Source organism: Vanacampus margaritifer, chromosome 8 (assembly GCF_051991255.1).
Source record: "Vanacampus margaritifer isolate UIUO_Vmar chromosome 8, RoL_Vmar_1.0, whole genome shotgun sequence".
Lineage (NCBI taxonomy): Eukaryota > Metazoa > Chordata > Actinopteri > Syngnathiformes > Syngnathidae > Vanacampus > Vanacampus margaritifer.
Genome location: NC_135439.1, coordinates 13,520,749 through 13,545,547, shown reverse-complemented (window position 1 = coordinate 13,545,547; position 24,799 = coordinate 13,520,749). Strand labels below are relative to the sequence as shown.

The 24,799-nt window shown below is 39.5% G+C and overlaps 2 protein-coding genes and 2 long non-coding RNA genes across 5 annotated transcripts; 3 read left to right on the top strand and 1 right to left on the bottom strand.

Moving 5' to 3' along the window:
• Nucleotides 1–2,009: 2,009 nt before the first annotated feature.
• LOC144056940 (uncharacterized) lies at nucleotides 2,010–15,648 on the bottom strand. Its single transcript, XR_013295142.1, has 3 exons — nucleotides 15,412–15,648; nucleotides 15,217–15,319; nucleotides 2,010–2,381 (listed from the first exon to the last, which is right to left on the bottom strand). It is a non-coding gene; the product is annotated as an uncharacterized LOC144056940 (long non-coding RNA).
• Nucleotides 4,962–13,988, top strand: LOC144056939 (nuclear receptor subfamily 1 group D member 1-like). Its single transcript, XM_077574095.1, has 8 exons — nucleotides 4,962–5,465; nucleotides 9,068–9,364; nucleotides 9,470–9,558; nucleotides 9,666–9,810; nucleotides 10,899–11,461; nucleotides 11,549–11,734; nucleotides 12,493–12,703; nucleotides 12,791–13,988. Exons 1-8 carry the CDS (start codon nucleotides 5,447–5,449, stop codon nucleotides 12,985–12,987), a joined length of 1,707 nt encoding a protein of 568 aa, XP_077430221.1. The 5' UTR covers nucleotides 4,962–5,446; the 3' UTR covers nucleotides 12,988–13,988.
• A 129-nt stretch (nucleotides 15,649–15,777) lies between the features above and the next one.
• LOC144056727 (uncharacterized) lies at nucleotides 15,778–16,871 on the top strand. The gene is made up of 3 exons (XR_013295100.1): nucleotides 15,778–15,988; nucleotides 16,054–16,137; nucleotides 16,481–16,871. It is a non-coding gene; the product is annotated as an uncharacterized LOC144056727 (long non-coding RNA).
• A 1,820-nt stretch (nucleotides 16,872–18,691) lies between these two features.
• Nucleotides 18,692–24,641, top strand: faim2b (Fas apoptotic inhibitory molecule 2b). Of its 2 annotated transcripts, none has more exons than XM_077573748.1 (12): nucleotides 18,692–18,983; nucleotides 19,662–19,707; nucleotides 20,016–20,083; nucleotides 20,172–20,236; nucleotides 21,659–21,712; nucleotides 21,804–21,854; nucleotides 21,960–21,999; nucleotides 22,085–22,122; nucleotides 22,237–22,324; nucleotides 23,525–23,620; nucleotides 23,796–23,849; nucleotides 24,012–24,641. In XM_077573748.1, exons 1-12 carry the CDS (start codon nucleotides 18,969–18,971, stop codon nucleotides 24,159–24,161), a joined length of 765 nt encoding a protein of 254 aa, XP_077429874.1. In that variant the 5' UTR covers nucleotides 18,692–18,968; the 3' UTR covers nucleotides 24,162–24,641. The 2 variants fall into 2 exon arrangements, with proteins under 2 accessions (XP_077429874.1, XP_077429873.1); XM_077573747.1 differs by having other exon boundaries at nucleotides 18,695–18,983; nucleotides 19,659–19,707.
• The last annotated feature ends 158 nt before the right edge of the window (nucleotides 24,642–24,799 follow it).

The window sequence follows — 24,799 nt, the reverse complement described above, 5'->3', positions numbered from 1 at the left end:
ACCACGTAGGGGCGCTGTTGTTTTACTATTGCATCTGGGAAACGGCAGTTTTGAGGTAACAAGCTTTTTCTTTCCTTTTTAAGGAAACTTTCTATCAATTCTGCCACATGGTTTGACTTCTGACCATGATACTTTTGCTAAATGTAATTAAAATATGAGTTAATTCGTTTAATAGACATATGGATGAATTCATAGGCAATTCATTTTCATTCAATGAGGGAAATTAATACATAAACACTTGTACTGTATTAATATAGTACAACCAGCAGAATACAAACAAAAACAAGCAACAACATTTAATGGAAATTAAAATAAATGTAAATATATTATAAACAAAGAATACAAGATGAAGATGTTAATATATAGTGGTATTTATTAAATATAGTTTCAAACTGCTATACTAACATGAGCATTAATTGGTTTTAAATTTAAAGGACAAAAATCATTGGCAGGGATATACAATAATAAAGTTGAAAAAAACAACAACTGGTAATTAATTGTATTTTAAATACAAATCTAGTCAGTCTGGGCGTCCATTATGGCCCCACTGTCACAACACAGGCATCCAACAGGATTTTGTTTTCCTTAAAGTGCTTCATCATGGGTGGCCTTCACAAAGATTGAGGTCAACTTTAAAAAAATATATATTTTTAATATCATATTCTTCATTGACTTCATCTATCAAGAATACATTCGAGCGGATGAGAATAACATCACATTTTGCTTCTGCCAGGTCGTAAAACATCGTGACCCAGATTAAAACTCGTTACACCTGCCGCCAAAGGGCGGGCTTTTCATCTCTTTTTTTGTCATCTTTTTTTTTCTACGACGAGCCCACGATTTTAGGCACATTTAGGTCGTTTTTTTTTTCTTTCTTTCTTTCTTTTAAAGCTCATGTTTCCACAAGCAGCTTGTGACCTACATTCGGGCGGTCCCAGCCAATCTTGGGCTGATAGCCTGGCTGTGTGCAAACACAATCTGCAGAGAGCAGGAACGTGACAACGGTGGGGGAGGGACAGAGGAAGTCACGCTGAGCACCGCCCATTACGCACGTGCTGTCAGTGACGACGAAAGATCGTCTCGGCAACAATAAGCTGCTCACTCGCTCAATCTGCTGCTCACTCGCTCAATCTGCTGCTGTTGTTGAGAACTTAAGGAATGTCCGCATTCACTGCAGTCCTCAACACGTTCATTCATACAAACCAGGAAGAAAAACAGCCCTAAAGCACGAGGCTGCCACCACCATGGGCCATACCTTTTGGAATTATGGTCAGAAAGTTAAAGGAACACAGAACTCCACCATTCCTTTTCCTTCATTCTATGAGACAGTGTGTATGAAAATGCAAGTATGAATGGCATCTGATTCCCTGAAAAAAAGCTTTAAGGTGATTAAGTATCAAAATGATGACATACCCTGCCTGTGCGCTAGGGCTGGGAGGGAAATCGATTCTAATTTCTTCAATTGATTTTTATTGATTTTTTTTTTTTATTCTATTTGATTCACTTCACTTCAATGTGATATTGATTAATTATGAAACATAAATTCTTCTTAACTCATTCACTGCTATTGACGTCAAAAATTCATTTGATCGATTTCTAGTAGTTTAACATTTTTTCCACTTTTGTTAACAAGAGTATGAAAACCTAGAATTTTTTTACTGTACATTTAGAACAGATATAAAATTTCGGATTAATCGTGAGTTAACTATTGAAGTCATGCGATTAATTACAATTTTTTAAAAAATAATCGCCTGACGCGAGTAAAGGAAAGAAAAGATTATTAAAAATTAGGAGCGTCAGGTGATTAAATAAATAATAAATATTATAATCGTAAATAATTGCATCTTCACAAGTTAACTCACGACTAATCACAAAATTTACATCTGTTCTAAATGTACAATATAAAATTCTAGGTTTTCATACTCTTGTTAACAAAAATTGGAAAAAATGATAAACTAATAGAAATAGTTCAAATGAATATTTGACGTCTATAACCGTCTATGGCAGTGAATGAGTTAAATATAAAGTACATGATTAAAAAAAAAATAGGAGGGCAAAAAAATCACATCATACCTACAAAACTGCATAATAACGTCACAATTATTCATTCACATCATCATGTCAATGTGCTGGCTCAGGCCACGTTCTTCCTCCTCAGGCAACGTGGGAAATAACTCATGGTATGTTGTATCCACGCTTGGTATGCCCCCACACTTATGCCATTAGAGTTCCATGGTCCGCAACACATTTTCACCGGTGTAGGGTTGACGGTCATAAAAACATTCAGGACTTCTTGGTTGATATTGAAACTTTGGAGCGAGGACGCTTTTCCTATTCATGATTCTGCTGCTCATCTGTTGAACGAATTCTGTTCAAACACTCTATAAAGAAAAATACAGATGGTTGTTAAGTTGCAAAAGAAAGACAGACTTGTATGCTTTCAGGTAGAGAGGAGTATTGAACTCCTACATGACCATACTGGAATCTTTTCTCATTGACGCTCTCTGAGTTGCGTCCGAAGGGCACTCTAGCAGCTGCTTCATCAGCGTTGTGTTGCGTTTGAGGACACGATCAATGTTGTGAATGATGAGCCGGGTGATGCCTTCAAAATTTCACATGCTCTTCAATGATTTTCTGCAGTACGATTGCATTTTTGTGTTGGACCATGTCAACAACCAGGGTCTCAACGTGGTGTCAAATTGATGTTTTCAAAACACTTTTCCACTGCAGAGTCTGCAGAGTGTCAACGTGTACGTAATTAAATCAACTGAAAGCAATTACCTCTAAATTGTTGGACAAATTATTATGCTAATGGTTTTCTCTGATTTTTATAAATAGTCTGTCAAACAGCCAAACAGCAGCTCTGGGAGGTTATATTGGCATGCTGGAAAAAAATTCAAGCAGAAGCTGTCCAAAACAAAAAAAAAACTCTCAAGTGCAATGCATGTAAGAATTGCCAAGCTGCTATCAAATAATAGGTCTTATATTCAACAATTCAACAAATAGCCATTTTCAGTTCTTTACAACGGATAAAATGTCTTGAATCACAGCTGTGCATAATAATTTGGAATAGTGCATTTTAGCGCTGTTATCATTGGAAGGTTTGTTTAAAAACATTCACATTATTTTCTAACAGATGATGATCTAAAAATGATGCTAAGCTCATATTTGCATAGACTTCATAAAAACATCATTTGCATGTGAGTGGACTTTGGTTGGGCTGTGCTCAAAGTCCTTTACTGTCGAACCGTGGACAACAACATGGTATGCAAGAATTTTAATGACTTGACGATTTTTGCTCTTCACTAGTCATGGTCTGTATCTCATGCGAATAATGAATTTAGGCCTACATCCTAAATGTATATTTTACTAGACATGTAGTGTCTTTTTGTTTAAGTATGAGAGTGGGAAAAAAAAAACTAGAGACAAATTCCTCGTGTGCTTTAAAATCTCCCACGACACACCTGATGATCGCTCACAAACAGTTTTGCCACAGTTACCTTGAAAAGTGACTTTACTGATTACTTTAAAAGTAACTAAATTAGATTACAAGTGACTTTAATAGCTATGTTTAGCAGATACGACCACCTTGCTTAAAGCTGCCCTATGTAATAATTTAAAAAAAAAAAAATTATTTGACGATTTATGATTCAACATCTTCTAATTAGCAGATTAACACCTTAGCTGTTCACAGTGGGTACTCCTGCAAGCCTCTGGCCAATAGTTTTCAGATTCGATTCGGGTTTGAATTTCCCGCCCTCTGCCTGCAGATGCGACGTCATGCGCACATTGTGTACGTGACAAGGGAGTGTGCTGTTTTTCGGGCCACACGTGGCAGTAGCGATTCAAAATAAAATTTTCTGCATTGGGCAGCTTTAATATATTAGTGACACCCGGTTTTGTCACTTAATTGGAAGTGTGTTTTTAACAGTGATGTTAAAGAATCAAGTTTGCTTTTATTAAATTTACAAAAAAAAGATGGCAACCATTTTTGACTTATCGGAATTATTTTGATTAAAAAAAAGAAGGATCTTTTCAGTATTCCACCTAAGAAATGTGCTAATTGTTTTTTATTGTGTGTATATATATATATATACAGTCAGTCTTATTTACTTGACATATTTATGAATGTTGTTTTGATTTTTTCTCCTTTTTTTCTGAAACAACATTTATAATGTCCATTTATAAATATAATGATTAAATTTGAGGACTTTCGGCAGTCACACAATCTGGTGTGACTGCCGAAAGTCTGTGATCTTTTTTTTTTTTTTTGACATAATGCGATTGAAGCGAAGAAGATTATCTAACTGTCGACTAACAAGAGTGTGCAACAAACCTTTAATATTTTTGTTTTAGCTGATACAAACTCAAAACTTGAAAGTTTTATAATGTATAGTTATTTGTTTAGTGACTTTAGTAAGTACTATGCTGTTTCGAATCATTAACCATTTGTTTAGTTCAGTTACAAAGCAATTATCAGGGGCATTTGAAGAATAATTGTAGTCTGATTACATGTTTGGAAAAAGTCATACGTTAGTCTAAATCGCTATTTTGTAACACACTACCGACATAATTGCTCACGACAGCAACACTAGTGGCTGGGAATCCCTGCTCTAGTGTGAAAGAGGCTACATTTCACTTCCCTCCAACAACAGCAACAGATGAAGTATTTCACACCGAGTGGGACATCTTCCCGGCTCCACTCGCATCACCCACTTCGCTGCGAGCTCAGGCAGCTCATTTGCATAAAATGTGTGTCAGTAGGGCAGCGCTGGCTCACATGCCGCGCGCACATGCAGCAGAGCTTTAAGCAGCAGCATTCCAATGTGCAAACAGCCCAATGTGCCGTCTCCAAGCGGGGGCCTCGGCCAATGAGAGGCCGAGCACGAGCGACCGGAGTGGGGGCGTGAGGAGGAGGCGGAGGAGCATGAGGGTGGGGGCAGAGAGAGAGAGACGGAGAGAGACGCATCAACAAACGGGCGGTAGAGGGGACACGAGAAAGGGAGAGGGGGGGAGAAAAAAACGGTCACATTTGTCAGGCACCTGAAAACGTGCTGGTTATTTCAGGACGCGTGTTGCTTATTGATGAGTGGGGTGTGTTTAAACTACTTGCACTCCTAATCATGGTGACTGTACACGGCAAGTAGTTCAGTGTGACAGAACCCCTTTGAGGCAGGCGCACATTCACCTCGGAGTTTTTTCCTCCCGGACTGAGTACAGCTTTGCTCTATTTTCTCCTACTTCAACAGTTTTTTGCTCTGCTGACCGGATTTTCTCAAGAACCCCCCGATACTGCACATCCCTGCTCTTTTGATCTGTGGGATACGCTCTGTATGCCTTGGCGGTTCAGGACCCTTTCACCTGTTTCTACCAAACTCATCGGCGGCGAGAAAAGGCGCTAAACACGAGAACAACGGAAGCAACGTCTTTCAATCCGATAGGAGACATGGAGAATAGCCCCGGAGGTAAGCGTTCTTCTTTATCAACACACAGCTAACTAACCTTGTGGTATTGATAATGGTATTTTCTATACATTTAGTTGGTCAATTCCAAATACAAAAGGTGGTTAAGTGTGAAAAGTATGTCTATGAATAAACTCAATGATAGTCTTTATTCAGATGATTGCCTGCTGTGTTGCTATTTGATGATCACCCAACAGCTTGGGGGAGCTGCATGCTCTTAACAAAATGCAATATGGACCTTAAATCCCCTTTGACACTTGACTTTCGAGCAATTGCATGTAAACAAACTCACGTGGAGTGAGACCTAAAATGCCCCCCGAGCCCACTTTACACACCCTTCACTCTTGCTATAGTTGATAATGATGACCTTCTTATATTTTACCGAATGACACGGAGCACCTGATATGGTGATGTAAAATACCGCGGAAATCCCAACGGGGGCCGTTCTATAAGTACGTCAACGTCCCTTCATCCGTTTCCTGCGCCATGTCTTTTGCGTGCCCGGTGCATTGTGGGTAGAGGCGGCGGCGATAGATAAAACTTGCAATCATGCGGCCGAGTTCTGACACGCAGCCCCGCCCCGTTCCACATCGAACGCACAGCACGTGTAACAACCTCGTCGTCCACGTGCCGCGCATGATTTCCTCTGAGCCCCGCCCCTCGCGGATGTTCCTCTCCAAGCAAAAGCGTGCACGCTTGCTCGCTCCGGGGGCCAGCACGGGGATTCCTCTGTATTCGCAGCAAGTTTGGTCAGTGGGTCAGAGGGGTTTTAAAGTGTTTTTGCGCTACTTAGTAGGACTGCTTCACAATCTACTGATTAGCAGGCACAGTCAAGTGTAGTAAACATTACTTCATCCTATTAGAGTGAAGTAAAACATATGTTCCATCCTGTCGGACTGGATGTTGCTGGTAGCATCTGGTCCTTAGCACTAACTTTCATGTTTCAATCATGGCCAATAGCGGGTATAAATATCTTATTTCAAGATTTTGGTACATACATTTGTGACGATTGTACTATCAGGACTGCAACAGAGAAATTAGAAAAAATATATTTTAATAATAATATAAATAAGGATATGGTTTAAAAAAATATATAATAATATATATACATATATATATATAATTGCCATTACATTGAAGGGAAAATGCTACATTGATATTTACAGATCTTTCTTTAAAATGATCTTTCATCGTTTATTGGGGGAGATATTTTATGTATCAAAAGTACTAGTGGTATTGGTACTTATTGGTACTCATATTGGTATGGAAAGGAGTAGTATCGAACGTCTCTAATTCCATATAATATTATGGAACTGTAGGGGAGGTTTGGATGGATGAATGGCATTTCAATGGGGAAAACGGATTTTCTAGAGCAGTAAAAAGAGTTCCAATCATGGCCACGGAGCACTTAAAAAGTTAACAATTGTCCTCTTAACAAGTTGGATATTTAACGGTGGCATTTACATTTAAATGCTGAAGGTGTTTACGTCCATCAATTATCTACTTGATTTCCTCTAAGACTTTGGGTAAGACCCATTGCCAGGGCAGGTGTTAACATGTGCGTCCGAATGCGTCACAAATGTTCTCAAAACTACTGAAAACAGTCATTCATTCATCGCGCAAGACTCAGCCAGTCACATCGCTGCATTGACATGAAACAAGCAAATTATAGTACTATATTCCTGGCAATTAAATTGGTATAACCCGCCGCTTCAAGGTTTAACAACTGAGATTTGTTGTTAATGAGGTTTAGTCACCACTATATAGAGTCATCCCTGTTCATAACAACACACAAGGCCAAACTTTGCACGTGGATTGAACTGTAAATGTTCACGCAGAAGAGTGGTTGGGGGGGGGGGGGTGTAGTAAGGTGAAGGGTTTGTCTGAGTCATGACACGAGATTGATGTTCATACAGTAAGCTTGCCATGGTCAGATGCCTCGGAGGCGGGAGTACACGAGATGGGAAGTTATCAAGGACCAGCAAGAGGGAGGGAGGCGGCGGGCGGGTTGTTGTGTTTATTCTATAGCTCTTACGGCCCTGCGCAAGTGCACGCATCACGTGTTTCAACTTGTGCACGACTACAATGCTGAGCTCACTCTGACATCCAGTCAAACCAGATTCCAGGAAGTTGTTAGGGGCCGGCGGAATGAGGGGATGTTTTGACATGAGTGGGCGGGTGAATGAAGCCAGGAAGTATGTTCCATGTGACGGCGGCCGTGACTCAGGCGATACGCATGTTCATAAAACTTGACCTTGTTCGCACACATGCGTCATTTTGTGTGAAGTCAAGAGCCACACATGGCTACCTCGGGCTCGCTCGCCGCTGACACGTGCGAGCGCAGGAATTAAAGAAGGGAGGCACTCGAAGCTGCAAAGAAATGCCACACGTTCCCTCAAGGAGAGAGAGCACCGGAGCAAGCGGCTAATCAGTTATGCTGGGATGATTCAAGGTCATTAATGGGAAATGTACACAAAAAAAGACCACGTAGCAGATAATTTGTCTATATTATTGTTGACAACACATTTTAGCTTCAAACATACAAAACAATATATAAAATGTATAATACATTCACGATCCAAAGTATTGTAATATCGGACGTAAAGTGATAATCTTATCCCATAACCCTCTGCACAGTTTGCCAAATGCCATTTTGGAACGACGCCATTCCCCTTCCAGCCTACATGCGGCATTGAAAAGCCTCCGTAGCCCAACGTGATCTCACCCTAGCGCTTATTATTGTACTGCTGCTGTTGTCTACACGAGACTGCGCAAAAGGGCCTTGTGAGCCGGGCGGGAACTGTGTCAAGAGTCCATGTGAGCTGGCGGTCAGGTGGCTGGCGGATAAATGGGTCTGCGTGCTCTGAGCCAAAGAGGAGAGAGGGAGGGGAGGAGAATGGAGACGAAGGGAGGGGTAAGCAGGAGGCGTAAAGGGCTGTGGTGAAGTGAAAGCGAGCAGGCAGGGGAGGGAGTTGGCTGGCCCTCGGGCTGCACGTGAGAGGGAGGCTTTCATCTTGCGGGAAGAAAACTGTCTGCAAAACAAGGGGGGCAGGGGGGGTTGCAGGGAGCGGCATTCAGGGCTAATAGGGCATTTCCAACTTGATGTGACATCCCTGGACAAAAGGACATTTTATTCCACATAGGAGGCACATGACCACAAAAATGGCACAAAATTGTAAAATATCTGAAAAGTTTTCACTTATCTTAGTTTTCAATGAAAAACAGAAGGTAACATAGTTCCTAGAATCTCTTACTTAGTTAACTGACATTTTTCATAAATAGTTTCTTACTTTCCTGAAGACAGAGTTTTTGATTGATTTATTATTATTAAAATTGTCAAAATGCTGAATATCGGCAGCGATAATCTCCCTAATGCTAATGTGTTACTTAGAAGCTTTCTGAAGAGAACCGTAAAAAAGCCAATTTTTTGATTCAATGTTTAGAGCATGTTTCTGCACTTGTTGTTTTCACCATTTCATAATGGGCCAGATCCAATTGTCTCAAACATGATCAAGGTATCAACAAGCCTGCCAAAAAGTCATGAAAGCAGAACTTAAATATGGCTCAACTAATGTTTTTTTCCTTCTCCTTTGTGTGTTCCTCAGGTGGTGTCATCCTTTACGCCGGCTCCTCTGGCAGTGCCAGCCCGAGTCCTGGCAGCCCCTCCAGTGGATACCAGACCCAGTCGCCCTCCTCCCACTCACAACCCTCGTCCCCAGAGGGTGTCTCCTTTCAGGAGATTGGGCCCATGAAGCAGGGAGGGGAACAAAGGGGAGGGACGCCTTCCCCGAAAATGGTCTTCCAATTTCCAGAAGTGAACAATGCTCCAACGGTGTCATCAGCCACCTACAACCATCCCACCGTGGCCAAAAGACCTTGCGGTTTTACCGGCAGTTTTCCGAGTAAGTACATAGCCAATTGCTACCATCCTACCTGTCCTATTTCTTTCTGTCAACCTACTAGCAGTTAGCATCCCTCTCATAAATCATGCGCTCATGTCTTCACAGAAACTGGAGGGATGGTGCTTCTGTGTAAAGTGTGTGGGGACATTGCATCCGGGTTCCATTATGGCGTCCACGCCTGCGAAGGTTGCAAGGTGAGCTTAAATGCAGCGTTTAGAGCCACCTGCCAAGTCACACTGAAAATGACGTCTATATCCGTCATTGGCACTGAATGACTGAACTCCACTTGTGCGCTCTCCAGGGTTTCTTCAGACGCAGCATTCAGCAGAACATCCACTACAAGATGTGCGTGAAGAACGAAAACTGTCTCATCATGCGCATGAACCGGAACCGCTGCCAACACTGCCGCTTTAAGAAGTGCCTCTCAGTGGGCATGTCCAGAGATGGTACGAGACGCGCACACAGATACATAACAGGAACCTAATGCGTTTCCATTGCAGAGGGAGTTGTTCAATATACCGCAGTTTATAAAACCAAAGTTAAAGATAATACATCATTTTAAGAAACGGTTCCCTCCCTCTTTTATTCGTATTCTTCCATTTCTTCACTTCTGTCTGATTTATGGCAAGAGGAGCTCGAGAGTCCCAGTAGTCATCATTCACTGAGAAACTGCGACAAAAATGGTTTATTTTGGGAAATTAGGACACCGAAGTTGTTGATGGTGCGTTTTCAGTCTCACCTTTTGTTTCAAGGCAATCTTATGTTGGCGTTCTTGTTATACTGTTCCATTAATCATAGCACAAAAATGAGTGTTCCAGTTTAGATATTACACATGTAATCTGCCCTTTATTGAAGATATTCACAGCGAGGCTCCAGCCTCTTGGGGGACGGGCAAACTAGGTGGCCATAAATCATCTCTTTTTGGAGCAAACATTTTTAGTTGACCTAAAAAGTTGGAATATAATGGAGGAGCGGGAAAATCGCCAGATAATGAAGTAGATCACAGCAGGGAATCGGTATTATTAGGACCTATTTAATTTTCTTACCCTAGGATGGGCCTATGTCATTTCCATATCATATTTTGAATGACAACATTTGAAAATATCCGGTCAATAATTTTTTCCCCACTCGAAATCATTTCCACCTCGCCTCTCATCTTTTTTGTACCTTTTCGCCTGTCAATTTACAAATGACAGCATATTTAGCACTGTTGACCCAGTGACCTACTTCTACACAAGAGAGCCGCAGCGCTCAACTTTGAGACAGAATGCGAGCAGCGACTGCGGGGGGGGGGGGGGGGGGGGGGAGCATATAGCGAACTATAAATAGGGCTGTCAGTGCGGGAGCAGTAAAAAGAGGGAGGGGTAGACTGTGACAGTGGAGGGAAGGAAGACGCTTTCAAATGAGAAGGCGACTTTACAGTCCATAGAATGATGATAAGCATGTAGGCTTTTGAGTTTTGTTTTTTTTCCTTCGAATTGCTGCTTGCGTATTCTAACAGAAGGCGCTCTCTCTCTCGCTTTCCTCTCCTCAGCTGTGCGTTTTGGCCGCATCCCCAAACGAGAGAAACAGAGACTATTGGATGAGATGCAGAGCTACATGAACAGTCTAAACGAATCGGCCTCAATGGAGATGGAGATGTCGCCTCCCTCCGACACTCACTGCAGCCCAAAGAACCAGACGAACGAAGGAGCAGGCTCCAGAATGCAGTCATACCAGAGCGACTTAATAAACAGTGAGAAGAAACCTCTCAAGAGGCCTGCCAGCAACAGCAACAGCAACAGCAACCTTGGCAATTCGTTCCAGAACAGTCCCGCGCAGGAAACAGCCCCACCTCATACAACGGCGCAGGCGCACCACACATTCCAGAGGGACCCGACGTCGGGATACAGCGTCCCGTCAAAGTGTCCTGTCGCCAACTCCAATAATGACAACGCCACGAATAATAACGCCAACATTTCCAAGTATAACTTCAGCAATCAGAATCAGTGTCCCGTCCGCGGCCTTTCATCTCAGCACTACGCAGTCAATCACAAGACTTATCTTCAGAACCAAAATTCATGTCCCTGGAAGCTAAACGGTGGAGCCAAAGTCTTGGTGAGTCTTGTAACGTTCTTACATTTGTTTTTCATCTTCTTTATGTCCGCGATAGGCAGCTAATGCATCTGCTTGTTTTTGTGACAGGCATGTCCGCTCAATTCTTGTCCGGTGGCTCCAGCCAGTCGCTCCAGTCAGGAAGTGTGGGAGTCCTTTTCCCAGTGTTTCACCCCCGCCGTCAAAGAAGTGGTGGAGTTCGCAAAGAGTATACCTGGATTCCAGACTCTCAGCCAACAGGACCAAGTCATGCTACTCAAATCGGGCACTTTCCAGGTACATTGCTTTACGTAACTTGGATGGGCTGTTTACATGTGATTGTGGATTAGGTCGCACAGTTGTACAAATGTAAAAAAAATTGGAAAGAAACATAGGAATATAAATGTAATTTTCACCATCTTTTGATCATTGAGCCTTCATTTGCTACACAGGCAATATTGTCAAAGTTGAATAACTACTGGGGCATTCACTCTAAAAACAGCTGGGTAAAAAAATAACCCAAACATTGGTCAAAAAGGGACTGACCCAACTTTTTGGGTTATTCACTTAAATTTTATACAAAAATAACCCAAAAACGGGGTTATTATTCAATTGACCCCGCCAAAAATTGGGTCAAATGAATAACCCAAAATTGGGTTGTCCTGTGGGATATACTTGACCCAACTTTATGGGTTACACAGGACAGTTAAGTGAATAACACAGTTCATTTAACTTTATGGGTTAAATGAATAACCCAATCCCGTTAAATGAATAACCCAATTTATAATTTAACTGTCATTAGGTTATTTATTTAACCCATAAAAATTGGGTCAAGCGAATAACCCCAAATTGGGTTTTGTGGGTTAATCATTTGACCCAAATTTATGGGTTAAATGAATCCAAAGTTAAATGAATTGGGTTATTCACGCAACTGTCATTGGGTTATTCATTTAACCCTCAAAGTTAGGTCAAATGAATAACCATTTTTTGGGGTCATTTTTGTACAAAACAAATTCATAAGTTTCTGACCCTAGCATTGCTTTATTTATTTGCAGGTGCTGATGGTGAGATTCTGCTCATTATTTGACCCCAAGGAGAAGACCGTGACCTTCCTCAATGGCCAGACATACTCCCTGGCATCGCTACGGGCACTGGGCATGGGTGTTCTACTGGACGCCATGTTTGATTTCAGCGAGAAGCTCGGATCTCTGGGCTTAGAACCAGACGAGATGGCCCTTTTCATGGCTGTTGTGCTTGTTTCAGCTGGTAAGACTTCACAAACTCACAGAGGAGCAGCACATTTTCCTCCAGTCGGAGCCGTGCGTCTAACTTATTTTCCGCCATTATCTCTAGATCGCTCCGGCATAGTGGATGTGGGAGCAGTGGAGCAGCTGCAGGAGAACCTCATTAAAGCTCTGCGCACACTCATCACCAGCCGCCGGCCGGACGACAGCACCCTCTTCCCAAAGCTGCTGCTACGCCTGCCGGACCTGCGAACCTTGAACAACCAGCACTCTGACAAGCTTTTAGCGTTCCGCATAGATCCGTAAACGAGCACAAGGCCCACGGAGACGTCTGCTTCGGGGAGCTTCCGGGCTTCCCGTTCAAGCCGGGCCCGCCACAGACGTTGGCCTCTGCATGACGGATCGTTGTTGTTGGAGCTCGGCCGAGTGCGATGCCGTGAGAGAGGGGACTCTGAAAGTAAAGGATGTATGCTCAGCAGGGGGGGTGGAAGCCCTTGAACCTTGAACTCAACCGATCTCTCGCTTCCAAGACTGTCAGTACATGACTTCAAACTGTGTTCTTCCTGGTTGGTTCACCAAATCTTGACCTCTCCTCCCTGGAGTTCCCTGTTGGTCTTTACTTGAACTTTGTCCTCGAATCCCACTCGGCAGCAAAGCACACACTCCAGCCCAAGGTACAAGGAGTTTGTACAAACCTTCGCCAACGATGACTTTTGACTGTACATTCTCACCTGAATTGTAAATGGCACGCTCCAGACATTAAGAAGCCCCTCAACCCAGTGCAGATGATAGCAATAGAAAATGGCGCAATGCTAAAAGAAAGGGTTCTGTACTCCCTGTTGAAAAGATATCAGCTATTTTCACGTCATAAGTAAATCACCTTATTGCGAATGAGAGATGTATAATGATGTATTTTTAAGAAATGAAAATAAGTTGCATTGTGTTGCTGCGTGCTCATCAGGGAGAAATTATTGGTCGTTAAGACTGAGTCTGATGGGTTTTCACTGAAAATGTTCTCTGTAAATGGTTGTAAATATTATGCTTGTTTGGTACCCATGTTAGTTTGAAGAGTCTTGGATATGTTAATGAAGTTGTTAAGTATTGTATTAAGCCAGCATCATTAACTATATATTATAAATTGCTCTATAGACTGCATTCGAACCATGCACTCTGAATATAAACTTTTTATTTGAGAATATATGAAAGAAGTAAATGTATTGTCAACTGACTGCATCACTTGTGTATATTTTGTAACTGTTTTGTGGTTACACCATAGAGTACTATTATTAAATAATGTTATACAGCAATTCCCTTGTGCTCATTTTCATTCTTCTTCCTCACAAGAGGCCATCATCATTGCCAAAACACAACATGTAAGGTAACCTAGCAACAGAAGCAATCGGCCAATCTTTTCAAAGATGGTCTAAGAGGCATAACCAAGTAGGAAAATCACTTAATTTTCAAGGGTGTGGTAATAAGTAAATACTGTACTGCAATAAATATAAGGCTGCTAAAACACAAATAATGTGACATGCTAAGCCGCTAGGAGGAGAGATTTTCCGCATAAAACAGTCACGGATATGTGTTGTGCCAATCCCCAATTAAGTGCTCCCTAAACACGATACAAAATCAGTACAAAAGAGAATCCCGACCTACCGCAGCATTATCTCCTCATTTCAAAGAAGTCCTCGCAAAATCCTAATTGGAGATGTTTAGGAACCTTATCTGAAAACAGTAACCTTGTCTGGCATGCATTTCACTTTGAATTTGGCTTATTTCTTGAACAATAGACTAAAGTGGGCTCCCGTGACCTTTTGTGGTCTACTGATCTTCCCAATTGTGATTGATAACTGTAAAATGTCAAGATGATCTCTTTTTGCACAATTGTCTTTGAGCAACAACGTGTGTGTGTTTTTTTTAAAAAAAAAATTATACTGATTATACTCCCTCAAGGGGAATTTAATTATTTTTTCCTTCATGTGTTGTTGCAGGCAATAATAAACCTCTGACAACTCAGACAGAAGTGCAGCATAAATTTACAATAAATTTCATAATTAGACATGGGTTCAAGAAATCCAAAATAACACAAACAATAATACTACTATGCCAACTAGTCTAGTCCACAGGGCCACACCTGTACGTAAAAGAATGCCGAGAGGCGGAACAGGTGTTAAGTTTGTCACTCAACACTCTTCCTGTTGTGTTGAAAACAAATGCCACTGTCTGGCAAGATTTCTAAACACCACACCGGATACTGACGTCACCACGCATTACATTATCTAATTGACTAAGGTGAAAAGTAAACATTTGCTACAATATCCTTTGATGGTTAGGCGTTAAAGGCACAGACTGAAAAATGACTTTAGAGCTCTTCTGGACTTTTAGGTACAAGAGGCGAATGTAATGACCATAAAACAGCACCTTAGTGACACACTACAAGATTTGGACTTGGACCTGGAACTCTTGCAGTACTGAACCTTGAATGGGCTCAAGTATTACAAAGGCGTAACAGCAGTAGCCTACTGTCATTGATACCTGTGACCCTTTGTACCACTGCAGCCAAAGGAGTAAACGTCATCCGTGGAGTTCCAAACTTCGGTGATGAGGTGCCGCAGGCCATTATCACTGATGGCAAGCACTGTTAACAGTGAAATATAGACAAGTATAAGTATAACTGTTCAGATCCAGGAAAATAATAAAAGCAGACAATGTGTTGAATAAGAGCCCTACCCGTGTAAGTTCAATTACTTGGTAAGCATATGCTCCTTCACTTCCGGGTCTTAAATTATACGGAGGGTAAACCAGCCACATTGCCAATGCTTTCATCCACGTCAAGCTACAACAGGACATGCATATATGTTCTGCTGGATCATATTTCACAGCTCAGATTTAAAGGGAGACAAGCACCAGACATTGCTACAAAGCAAAAAATGCAGTTGTTTGATAAACTTTGGATGAAAGGGATACCCAACAATATTCGTGCCTATGACTTAATCCTACTTTACTTCAGTAAAGACGGGAAAAGTCCATTTGTGAATGCAACGGAATTTATTACGGTGTTCTGCTGCCATCTGGTGGAAAGGCGGTGACAATGCACGTAGAATTTGTTGCCGACATGTGAATTCAGATGATCATAAAACAATCACTTCTGCGATGCAGGAAGCAAATATTTGGCTGACATGCACAATAATCTACACGCACACAAATATTTTGCCCCCAGAAGACATTATTCAAACGCAAAGACAACAATATTTAAGTAAAACGTGTGTGTATCGGATTTAACATTTTCTTTTCCCATTGTGCTCAGGTGCGTTTTCTTGGTTGTCTCCCGACTGCCAATTAAGCTAACAGAGACCCAAATTAACATTACAGGGAAGGAGTCTAGCCAGGTGTGCGTCGCCATTCGCCTTGTTTGACGATAGCTATCATGGCGTCGATGGGGAGTCCTTTGTTAAGGTAAATTGTTTTAAAAATTCTGTCTTGTACGTATTTCGCCTGGAGTAGTAGTTATCAGCACATAATGCATTATGCACAACCATGCTAACCCCCTAAAAACAGCATAGACCAGCATAGGCAGCTCAACAAATGTGTTTTGTTAACTTTATTAACAGTTTGTTTTTTGTAGTATGAATGACTAGTTATATTGTGTTGAGTATGTAATCATTTTTATAAAATTGCAATGGGATAGTGAACGCTCAGGTTCAAAACACACAACGCTCCACCTGTTGATATATTGATTATATTATATGTACCTTAATTTACCGTTCTAATGGTACCCTTTTCCTTTCATTACACGTAGACGTTCTAAATGTTCCATTTGTTAGAGATGCTTGTGACTGCAATAGTAATGTGGCTCATACCAACAGAGACGAAATTCCTTTTATGTTCTTATATTTGGCTAAAAGTATTAGGTTTCTTTGTCAGTCAATGTACGCCGCTGGCATAGACAGATGAACAAATATACGTCATAACAAATTTTCGGAGCAATTAAAAGGAACTGGATTTCCTGTGGCACACTTTTGTATTTCTTGTGGCACATCCATCCATCCATCGTCGAGACTGCTTATCCTCATTATGGTCGCTGGTATTCTGAAGCCTGTCCCAGCTAACTTTGAGCGTCAGTGAGAGCTGGACATCAGCCAATCACAGATCACATACAGACAAAAATAGACAACCATTCACACTCTCATCCACAGAAAAGGAAAATTTAGGGTCTCCAATTAACCTACGATGTATATTTTTTGAATGGGGAGGAGAAAACCCACACAAGCATGGGCAGAACATGCTCACATGGAAGCATGAGCTCGGATTCAAAGCGACAACCTAAAATTTTTGAGGCAAACTCTCACCCAGTTCAGAGTTTCATGCTGCGAATCTGGACTCCAACGTTCCTGCGTGCAGCTTTCATGTTGACTTTTTCATGTTTGGTGTGAATTTGGATGGATGTCCTCTTTTTAAACTGCCTAGAGAAAATGTCGAATCAAAGTTTAAAAAAAAATTCTCGACCACACAGAAACCAGACAAAGCACGTGCAGGAATGCAAGCAGAAATGTCATCCCAGTCAACTTGGATGTACTACAGTATATGTAAATTTAGTTAGTTTTTCTGTCCTTAATGTTGCATTTTGAAGACATTGTGATAAATGTTTAGCTTGGTAAAATCATTAATTCGTAAAAGTTTGCTCTTTATTATGCTTGAAATGGTCATGATTTTAGAGTACTGTAAAAATGAGTACAGCATGTATTTTCGCAATTCTTCTTCTTGATTGATTGATTGTTGTAAACCAGATTAGGTAATCTAGTTGTCTTTTTGGGGATCTCATTCACATGTGATTAGCGGTTTTGCAATCCGAAACACGTTTTGTGTGTCTGTGGAATGGGTGATGTAAAGCTAAAGGAGGGGCCGCCTTTCAGTAAATCTCATTATTAACTCATTCACTGCCATTGACGGCTATAAACGTCAAAAATTAATTTGAACTATTTCTATTAATAAAAATAAAAAAATCCTTTTTTGTTTACAAGAGTATGAAAACCTAGCAAAAAATTATTTTATTGTACATTTAGAACAGATATAAAATGTGTGATTAATTGTGAGTTAACTATTGAAGTAATGCAATTAATTAAAGTTAAACAATTTAATCGCCTGACGCAATTTAAAGATGATTACAAATTTGGGCTGTCAGGTTTAACATTTTTTTCCACTTTTGTTAACAAGAGTATGAAAACCTAGATTTTTCTTTTTTATTGTACATTTAGAACAGATATAAAATTTGTGATAAATCCTGAGTTAACTAGTGATGTCATGCGATTAATTACAAAAAAAATTAATCGCCTGACGCCCCTAATAAATTTTATTATTTTTTTATTTGAAATTTTTAATAATATTTTCTCTTTTTTTCCCTTTTTTTTTAAAGAAAGGATTATTAAAAAATTAGGGGTGTCAGTCGATTAATTTTTTTAAATCATAATTAATCGCATGACTTCACTAGTTAACTCACAATTAATCACACATTTTATATCTGTTCTTATTGTACAATAAAAAAATGTCTAGGTTTTCATACTCTTGTTAACAAAAGTGTGTGTGTGGGGGGGAGATGTTAAACTAAAATAAATTGTTCAAATTAATTTTTGACATCTATTGCCGTCAATGGCAGTGAATGAGTTAAACTGTGTGGCAGTCATAAGAGCATCATAATGTCCTTAACGTCCATCTCATTAGTCCGCCGTTACCAAACCAATCTCTTACACAAAGCATGAGGTCACAGGTCACCTGGTTGGTGATGGAGTTGAAAATAGCAATCATGTTTGGACTATACAGCACAAATCAATATTGTCTGTGGCTTGTTTACTTCTACTGATGGTTACTATAAAATGCATTCACAATGTAAACACTAATGATGTTGTAGTCCTGAACATATCGTTATCTAACCTGGAAATCGAAGACATTTGAGTCTTTGTGGCTTCATCTCAATGTTTCCAGACTACCTGTACTGTGCTAGAACAGCCTCATTATAGGAAGCGAAGAGGGGTGGCTCTGGATCGGGGTTAGAAAGAGATTAACCACATGGAGGACGGACAGTAAAGCTGCTGCGTAATCCGCACAGTCGATACAAAATCGGAGCGACCACAACTCGCATACTTTGGACGACATGCTAGCTGTCAAGTGAGGACCACGGAGCTGAGAGTCTCCTGAATTTTGGATCTTGTTTTGAGAAACAGACAAGGAACGTCACCATTTTGTTTAAACATCTTCCTCATCATCATCATCATCACCACAAAGGGAGAACCATGAAAAAGGGAAAGGTACGTTTTAATGTTGAACCAGTGATAACTGTTTAACCTTGCTAGTAGCTACATGATAGATAATTTTTAACCACGTTAGGGAAAATCGTATATTTTGTTAGCGTAAAAGCACAAATGTCTTGATTGTTCTTTATTTACAATGGTGGCTTTCAATTCCGATTAAGGGCCTTCGCATTCAATCTACTATGCGAAACTAACATGGAATCCGTTAGTGTTGTGTCGCAGAATCCCAAAGAGCTAACAGTCAAATAAGTAACACACAGGGTTGTCGTGTATATGTGGAAAATGTGTTCGTAACTTGGCATTGGAAAAAATAATTAACTTTTTTGATTGTTGATTGTGTGACTCTGACTATTAAAAGTTTAGCAACAACAGCTAGGGAAACTTCATTTATCTTAATATAGAGAGCTGCTAAAGTGCTAAAATTATATATTTAAAAACTGATTGGTAATTTTCCCTATAGTCCACATGTATCCGATCCGGGCCACCACTATAATTTAATTATTATTATTATTATTATTTTGTGGTCCACAACAGCAAACCAAGTGTGTCTACTTCATATTTCTTGCTAAATTGATTTTGATTCTTTACTTTTTATACAGCTAATGTAATCTACATTGAACACTAGTTTCTAACGCTTTTTAAAAAAATATATATATATATTTTTTTTCTCAGCAGGTCACCACTGACCATGAACCGCCAACATATCAGGAAGCGACTGCGGGTAAAATGCTGTGTTTTATTAATGCAAGAGCAAGCTCATACTAGCACAATATGGCCTCATATTGTGGCCCCTATCGACACATCATGTGTCAATTGATTAACAAGCAATTAATTATAAATAAATTATAATAAAACTGTTTCAGAAAACACCGTATAGGCAGAATATGTCTCGCTAAGTTCTTGCTGAAGAATGTGACATATTTTAGCACTTTCTACACCAAAAAAAATTCTGGTTCAATTATGAAAATATGTTTTTATTAATCGCATATTTCCAAGTATGTTAAGATGAACGTCTGTCTGTTCACAAAGGCTATGAGGAGATGCAGGCCCAGTTTTCATGGGATGACAAGACCATTAGGCAGACCTTCATCAGAAAGGTTAACATTCTTTTCATAGTCATCGAAATGCTGAATCCGATAACTAGAAAGTCATGTGACATGATAAAGACGCCTGATCTCTTTGCAGGTCTACGCCATTCTTATGGTCCAGCTCTTCGTTACCGTGGCGATTGTTGCCCTCTTCACGTTTTGGTAAAATCTCTTCAGTATTATAAACAATTATACATACTGTGTACTCAATGATCACTTGATTAGGAGCACTTGCATGATCTAATGAGATCCAATACAACAGTTGCCATTACGATGGAAATGAAAATTGTTAAAGTGGAAGTCCACCTTCAACATTTCTTGACAATAATATGTTGTGTGACCTTACTAGTCTAAACATGACATTCGGATTAATATTACATTTTTGGAATATGAGTTATGAAGCAAAATCCAGCCGTTTTTATCCATCTCAGGGGTCGGCCATTTTGCCACTTGCTGTCAACTGAAAATGACATCACAGTTGCTCAACCAACCAATCAGAGCTCACCTGTTTTCTGAAGCTGAGTTGTGATTGGTTGTTACCTAAGACCTGAGCAACTGTGATGTCATTTTAGCAAGTGGCAAAATGGCCGGCTTCTGATATTGGTAAAAACTGCTCGATTTTGCTGCTTAACTCATATTCCACAAATGTAATATTAATCAGAATGTCATGTTTAGACTAGTAAGGGTACATATAACATATTATTGTCAAGATTTTTTTTTTTTGGGGGGGGGGGGGACTTCCCCTTTAACGCATTCACTGCCATTGACGGATAAGAACGTCAAAAATTCATTAGTTAAACATTTTTTTTCCCACTTTTGTTAACAAGAGAATGAAAACCTAGGAAAAAAATCTTTATTGTACATTTAGAACAGACATAAAATGTGATTAGTCATGAGTTAACTATTGAAGTCATGCGATTGATCGCCTGACGAGATGATTATTAAAAAATAGGGGCAATAAAAAATTTTTTATCGTAATTAATCTCATGACTTCAATAGTTAACTCACAATTAACCACAAATTTTATATCTGTTCTAAATGTGCAATACATTTTTTTCTAGGTTTTCATACTCTTGTTAACAAAAGTAGAAAAAAAAAATTAAACTAATAGAAAAATTAAAAATATTTTTTTGACGTTTATAACCGTCAATGGCAGTGATTGAGTTAAAAAAAAAATGAGGCCATTAACAGGTATGGCAACTTTTAAAGTTTGGTTGATTTATATTGTATATTTATTTTTTTAACATACGGTTTAATGGGATCCTTTGCATTTTGTTGGTATTGGGCATACTGTAAGTTTTCCAACTTTCAAAATCTGTTTAAAGAGTGGCATTCAATTTAAGTTCTACGAGTCACATTCCCCTCCTGGTATTTTATAAAGTTACTAGGTGTCTTCATAACATAAGTGACATGCTTTTGTCAAAATATCAGTCATTTCCAGAGAAACTCAATGTTTATGTAAATTAGCTGATCTGTGATGTCATCAGCCCAACATTTGGTTGTCCCTAGTGAATGGCCAGTGATTGCCATGTTGTTGAGTTTTTTTTTTGGAAGCACGCTAACATTCTCCATTTGTCTTTGCAGCGCACCCATGAGGTTCTTCATTCAAACTCATCCTAGCTTGTACATGGCATCTTAGTGAGTGCAAACACTTTGTTGCATCTTGTACTCAAGTGTCACTTTTTTTTAAATTTATTTTTGAATCACGTTGTTTGACTTTTCTGGACAGTCTCATGTTCTTCGCCACTTACATCGCTCTGTCCTGCTGTGGGGATTTGAGGTAACTCTAATTTTGAAATAGCAATTAAGCAAAAAGACCCAAGTAATACTGAGCGTCTGCGGATGGAATGATAAACAAACTTTTTTTTCTCTTTCCCCTCAACAGAAGGCAGGTTCCCTGGAACATCATTTTGTTAGTTCTCTTCGTGAGTATTCCTCATTTGTGAAAGCAGCAGTATTATGAATATGTGTACCCGGCGTGAACTATCGCTTTTTTTCCCCCTCACGCAGACTTTAAGCATGGCCTTCATGATGGGATTTGTGTCGAGGTGAGTTCATACTCGGGTCACTCAGACACCGATTTTTTTTTTTTTGTTTTCTCCGCTTTGAGTTGGAGATGATCCGTGCTTATGAAATATGCGCCTAACATTTGTCTTCTCCAGCTTTTATAACACCAAGTCAGTGGTGCTGTGTTTGGGAATCACCTCCCTTGTCTGCTTTTCTGTCACCGTCTTCAGCTTCCAAAGCAAGGTGAGAATAAGCTTACTGTACTTTATGTCGATAGATAGCACCTTTCATACAGGAAGTAACTCAATTTGCTTCATATAATAATTTTTTTTAGGGGTGTCAAAATTAGTGTGTTAATTTTGAGTTAATTTAAAGTTCCTTTAACGCCACTATTTTTTTTAAATGCACGATTAATGACCACACCTTACTTACTTACTTACCGTATTTACTTACTGTAAAGCCATCTACATCAAAATTTTGCTGTAATAAATGTAATAATATTGCATATATTTGTTGGAGACTGAGTCAAGTTTGATTTTACAATTTAAAAAATGTGCAGAATTTCACAAGTTACTTCACGTTAAAGATTAGATAGATAGCTCTTTATATGAAAAGAAAAAGGCACTGAACGGTCACCGTCTTACAAATGCAATTGTGCCATCTAGTGGTATAAAGATGACCTCAACACAAATCAATAACACTCCATTTTTTTTTTTACAGTACAGTAGGCCGACATCTTTGTAATTTTAACTCAATTTTATGGTTATGAAATGAGTGTATCAATGATGAAAAGATGCAGCCATATTTCTATTAGTTTAACATATTTTCCGTTTGTATGCCAACACGATTATGAAAACTTAGAAAAATATATTTTATTGTACATTTTAGTGTACACTTAGAACAGATACAGAACAGAGTTAACTATTTAAGTCATGCGATTAATTACGATTAAAAAAAATAATCGCCTGACACCCCTATTAAAGATTCAATATTTAAAGGCTTTTATAACAAGAATTTAAGATATTTGAAAGTATATAATAAAAAGCTATCTTACAAAAAATATATATATATTGTAGAAATGCTTTCAAAGAGCTTAATCATAGGTATTGGCAAAAAAGAAAAGAAAAAGCATTTTATCCTGGATTTAAAAACATCTACACTTGAGACTGACTTCAGTTCTGTTGGCATCTTATTCCAATTGCATGCATAACAGCAAAATGCTGATTCACCATGTTTGCTTTGAACTCTGGGACCCACTAATTAACCCGAGTCTGCTGACCTCAGAACCCTACCGGCTTCTGAGATAAATAATAAAGCTGCAAAAATACGATCTTGTAAAAATAAATAAATATTAATGATGATGAACCAGGATAAACTCATTGTGGTCCGATTATTTTTTTGAATTTGGTGTGTGAAGCACTTTTCTGTTTTTCCTCTTTTCAGATTGACGTGACTTCCTGTCAGGGCGTCCTGTTTTCGTTGTGTATGGTCATGCTGCTGTGCGCCATCACCCTCTCCATTGTCGTCCCTTTTGGATACGTACGTTCCTTACAAGACCTTCCCACAACACGTCGAAAATAGCGGAGATTTGGGGAAAACCTGAAGGGATTAGCATAAAAAAATAATCTAGTCGAAACGCTGCACTGCCGTCACCTGATTTAGAAGCATGCTATCCTTCTTAACAGTGTTTTGTAATATTGATTTGATCTTACAGGTTCCCTGGTTACATGCCATTTATGCCGTTTTAGGAGCCATCCTCTTTACTCTGGTAAGAAGCACAATAAGGGCTAATTTAGCCAGCCATAGAAATACACATTTTGGATCACCAAAATTGGCGTTCCTGAATTGTTTTCATAAACAAAACACAACAATGAATATGATTATGCAGTGTGTATATTTTGAAATGAAACTTTCCATCTGTTTCATCCAGTTCCTGGCATTCGACACTCAGATGCTGCTGGGGAACAAGCGCTTCAGCATCAGTCCGGAAGAATATGTGTTTGCCACGCTCAGCATCTACCTGGACATCATCTACCTGTTCAGCTTCCTGTTACAAATAGTGGGAGGGGGTCGCGACTGAATCACCTCCTGGAGTCCATGCATCACATTTTCAAAACCTCACACACAACTTTTTACCATGTTTTACCTTTGTGAGAATGTGTGCACATTGTGATTTGTGATCTGATAGCTGACTAGCACTCCTCTGGTCGGGTGAGGAATTACAGTCATCTGTGAGGACTTGCTATGCTTTCATTCCAAAAGTACAGGATGGCAGTGAGGACTAATGAAAGTTAATGGTGAACATTTGCTCTTTTCAAGTCTAATGGGGTCGTGCTAGTGTTTATGACCACTTAATGTCATTTTGTGTAGCATGTTTTATACATGTTTTGACTTGAAACATTTACTTTGTTTCAGGGGTGTATAAATGTGAAGCCAATGATAGTTGTGATTTGGGGATTAAAAATGGAAATGAGTATTTAGTGGTATATGCTATTTTTCTATTTAAAAACAATGTGATGATATTGAGATTAAAAGATAAGACTAAAAACATTCTCAATTATCTTGCCTTAGTTCATTATTTTAAGAGTGAAATTCTTTAAATCCATGTGGTTTATTAAACATGCATTCGGTGTAAAAGTGTTAATTTTCTCAGCCATTTTAAAATTTAGTCTCAGTTTTAGTCCAGTTTCAATCACGCTTGTTCGTTTTTACCAGTTA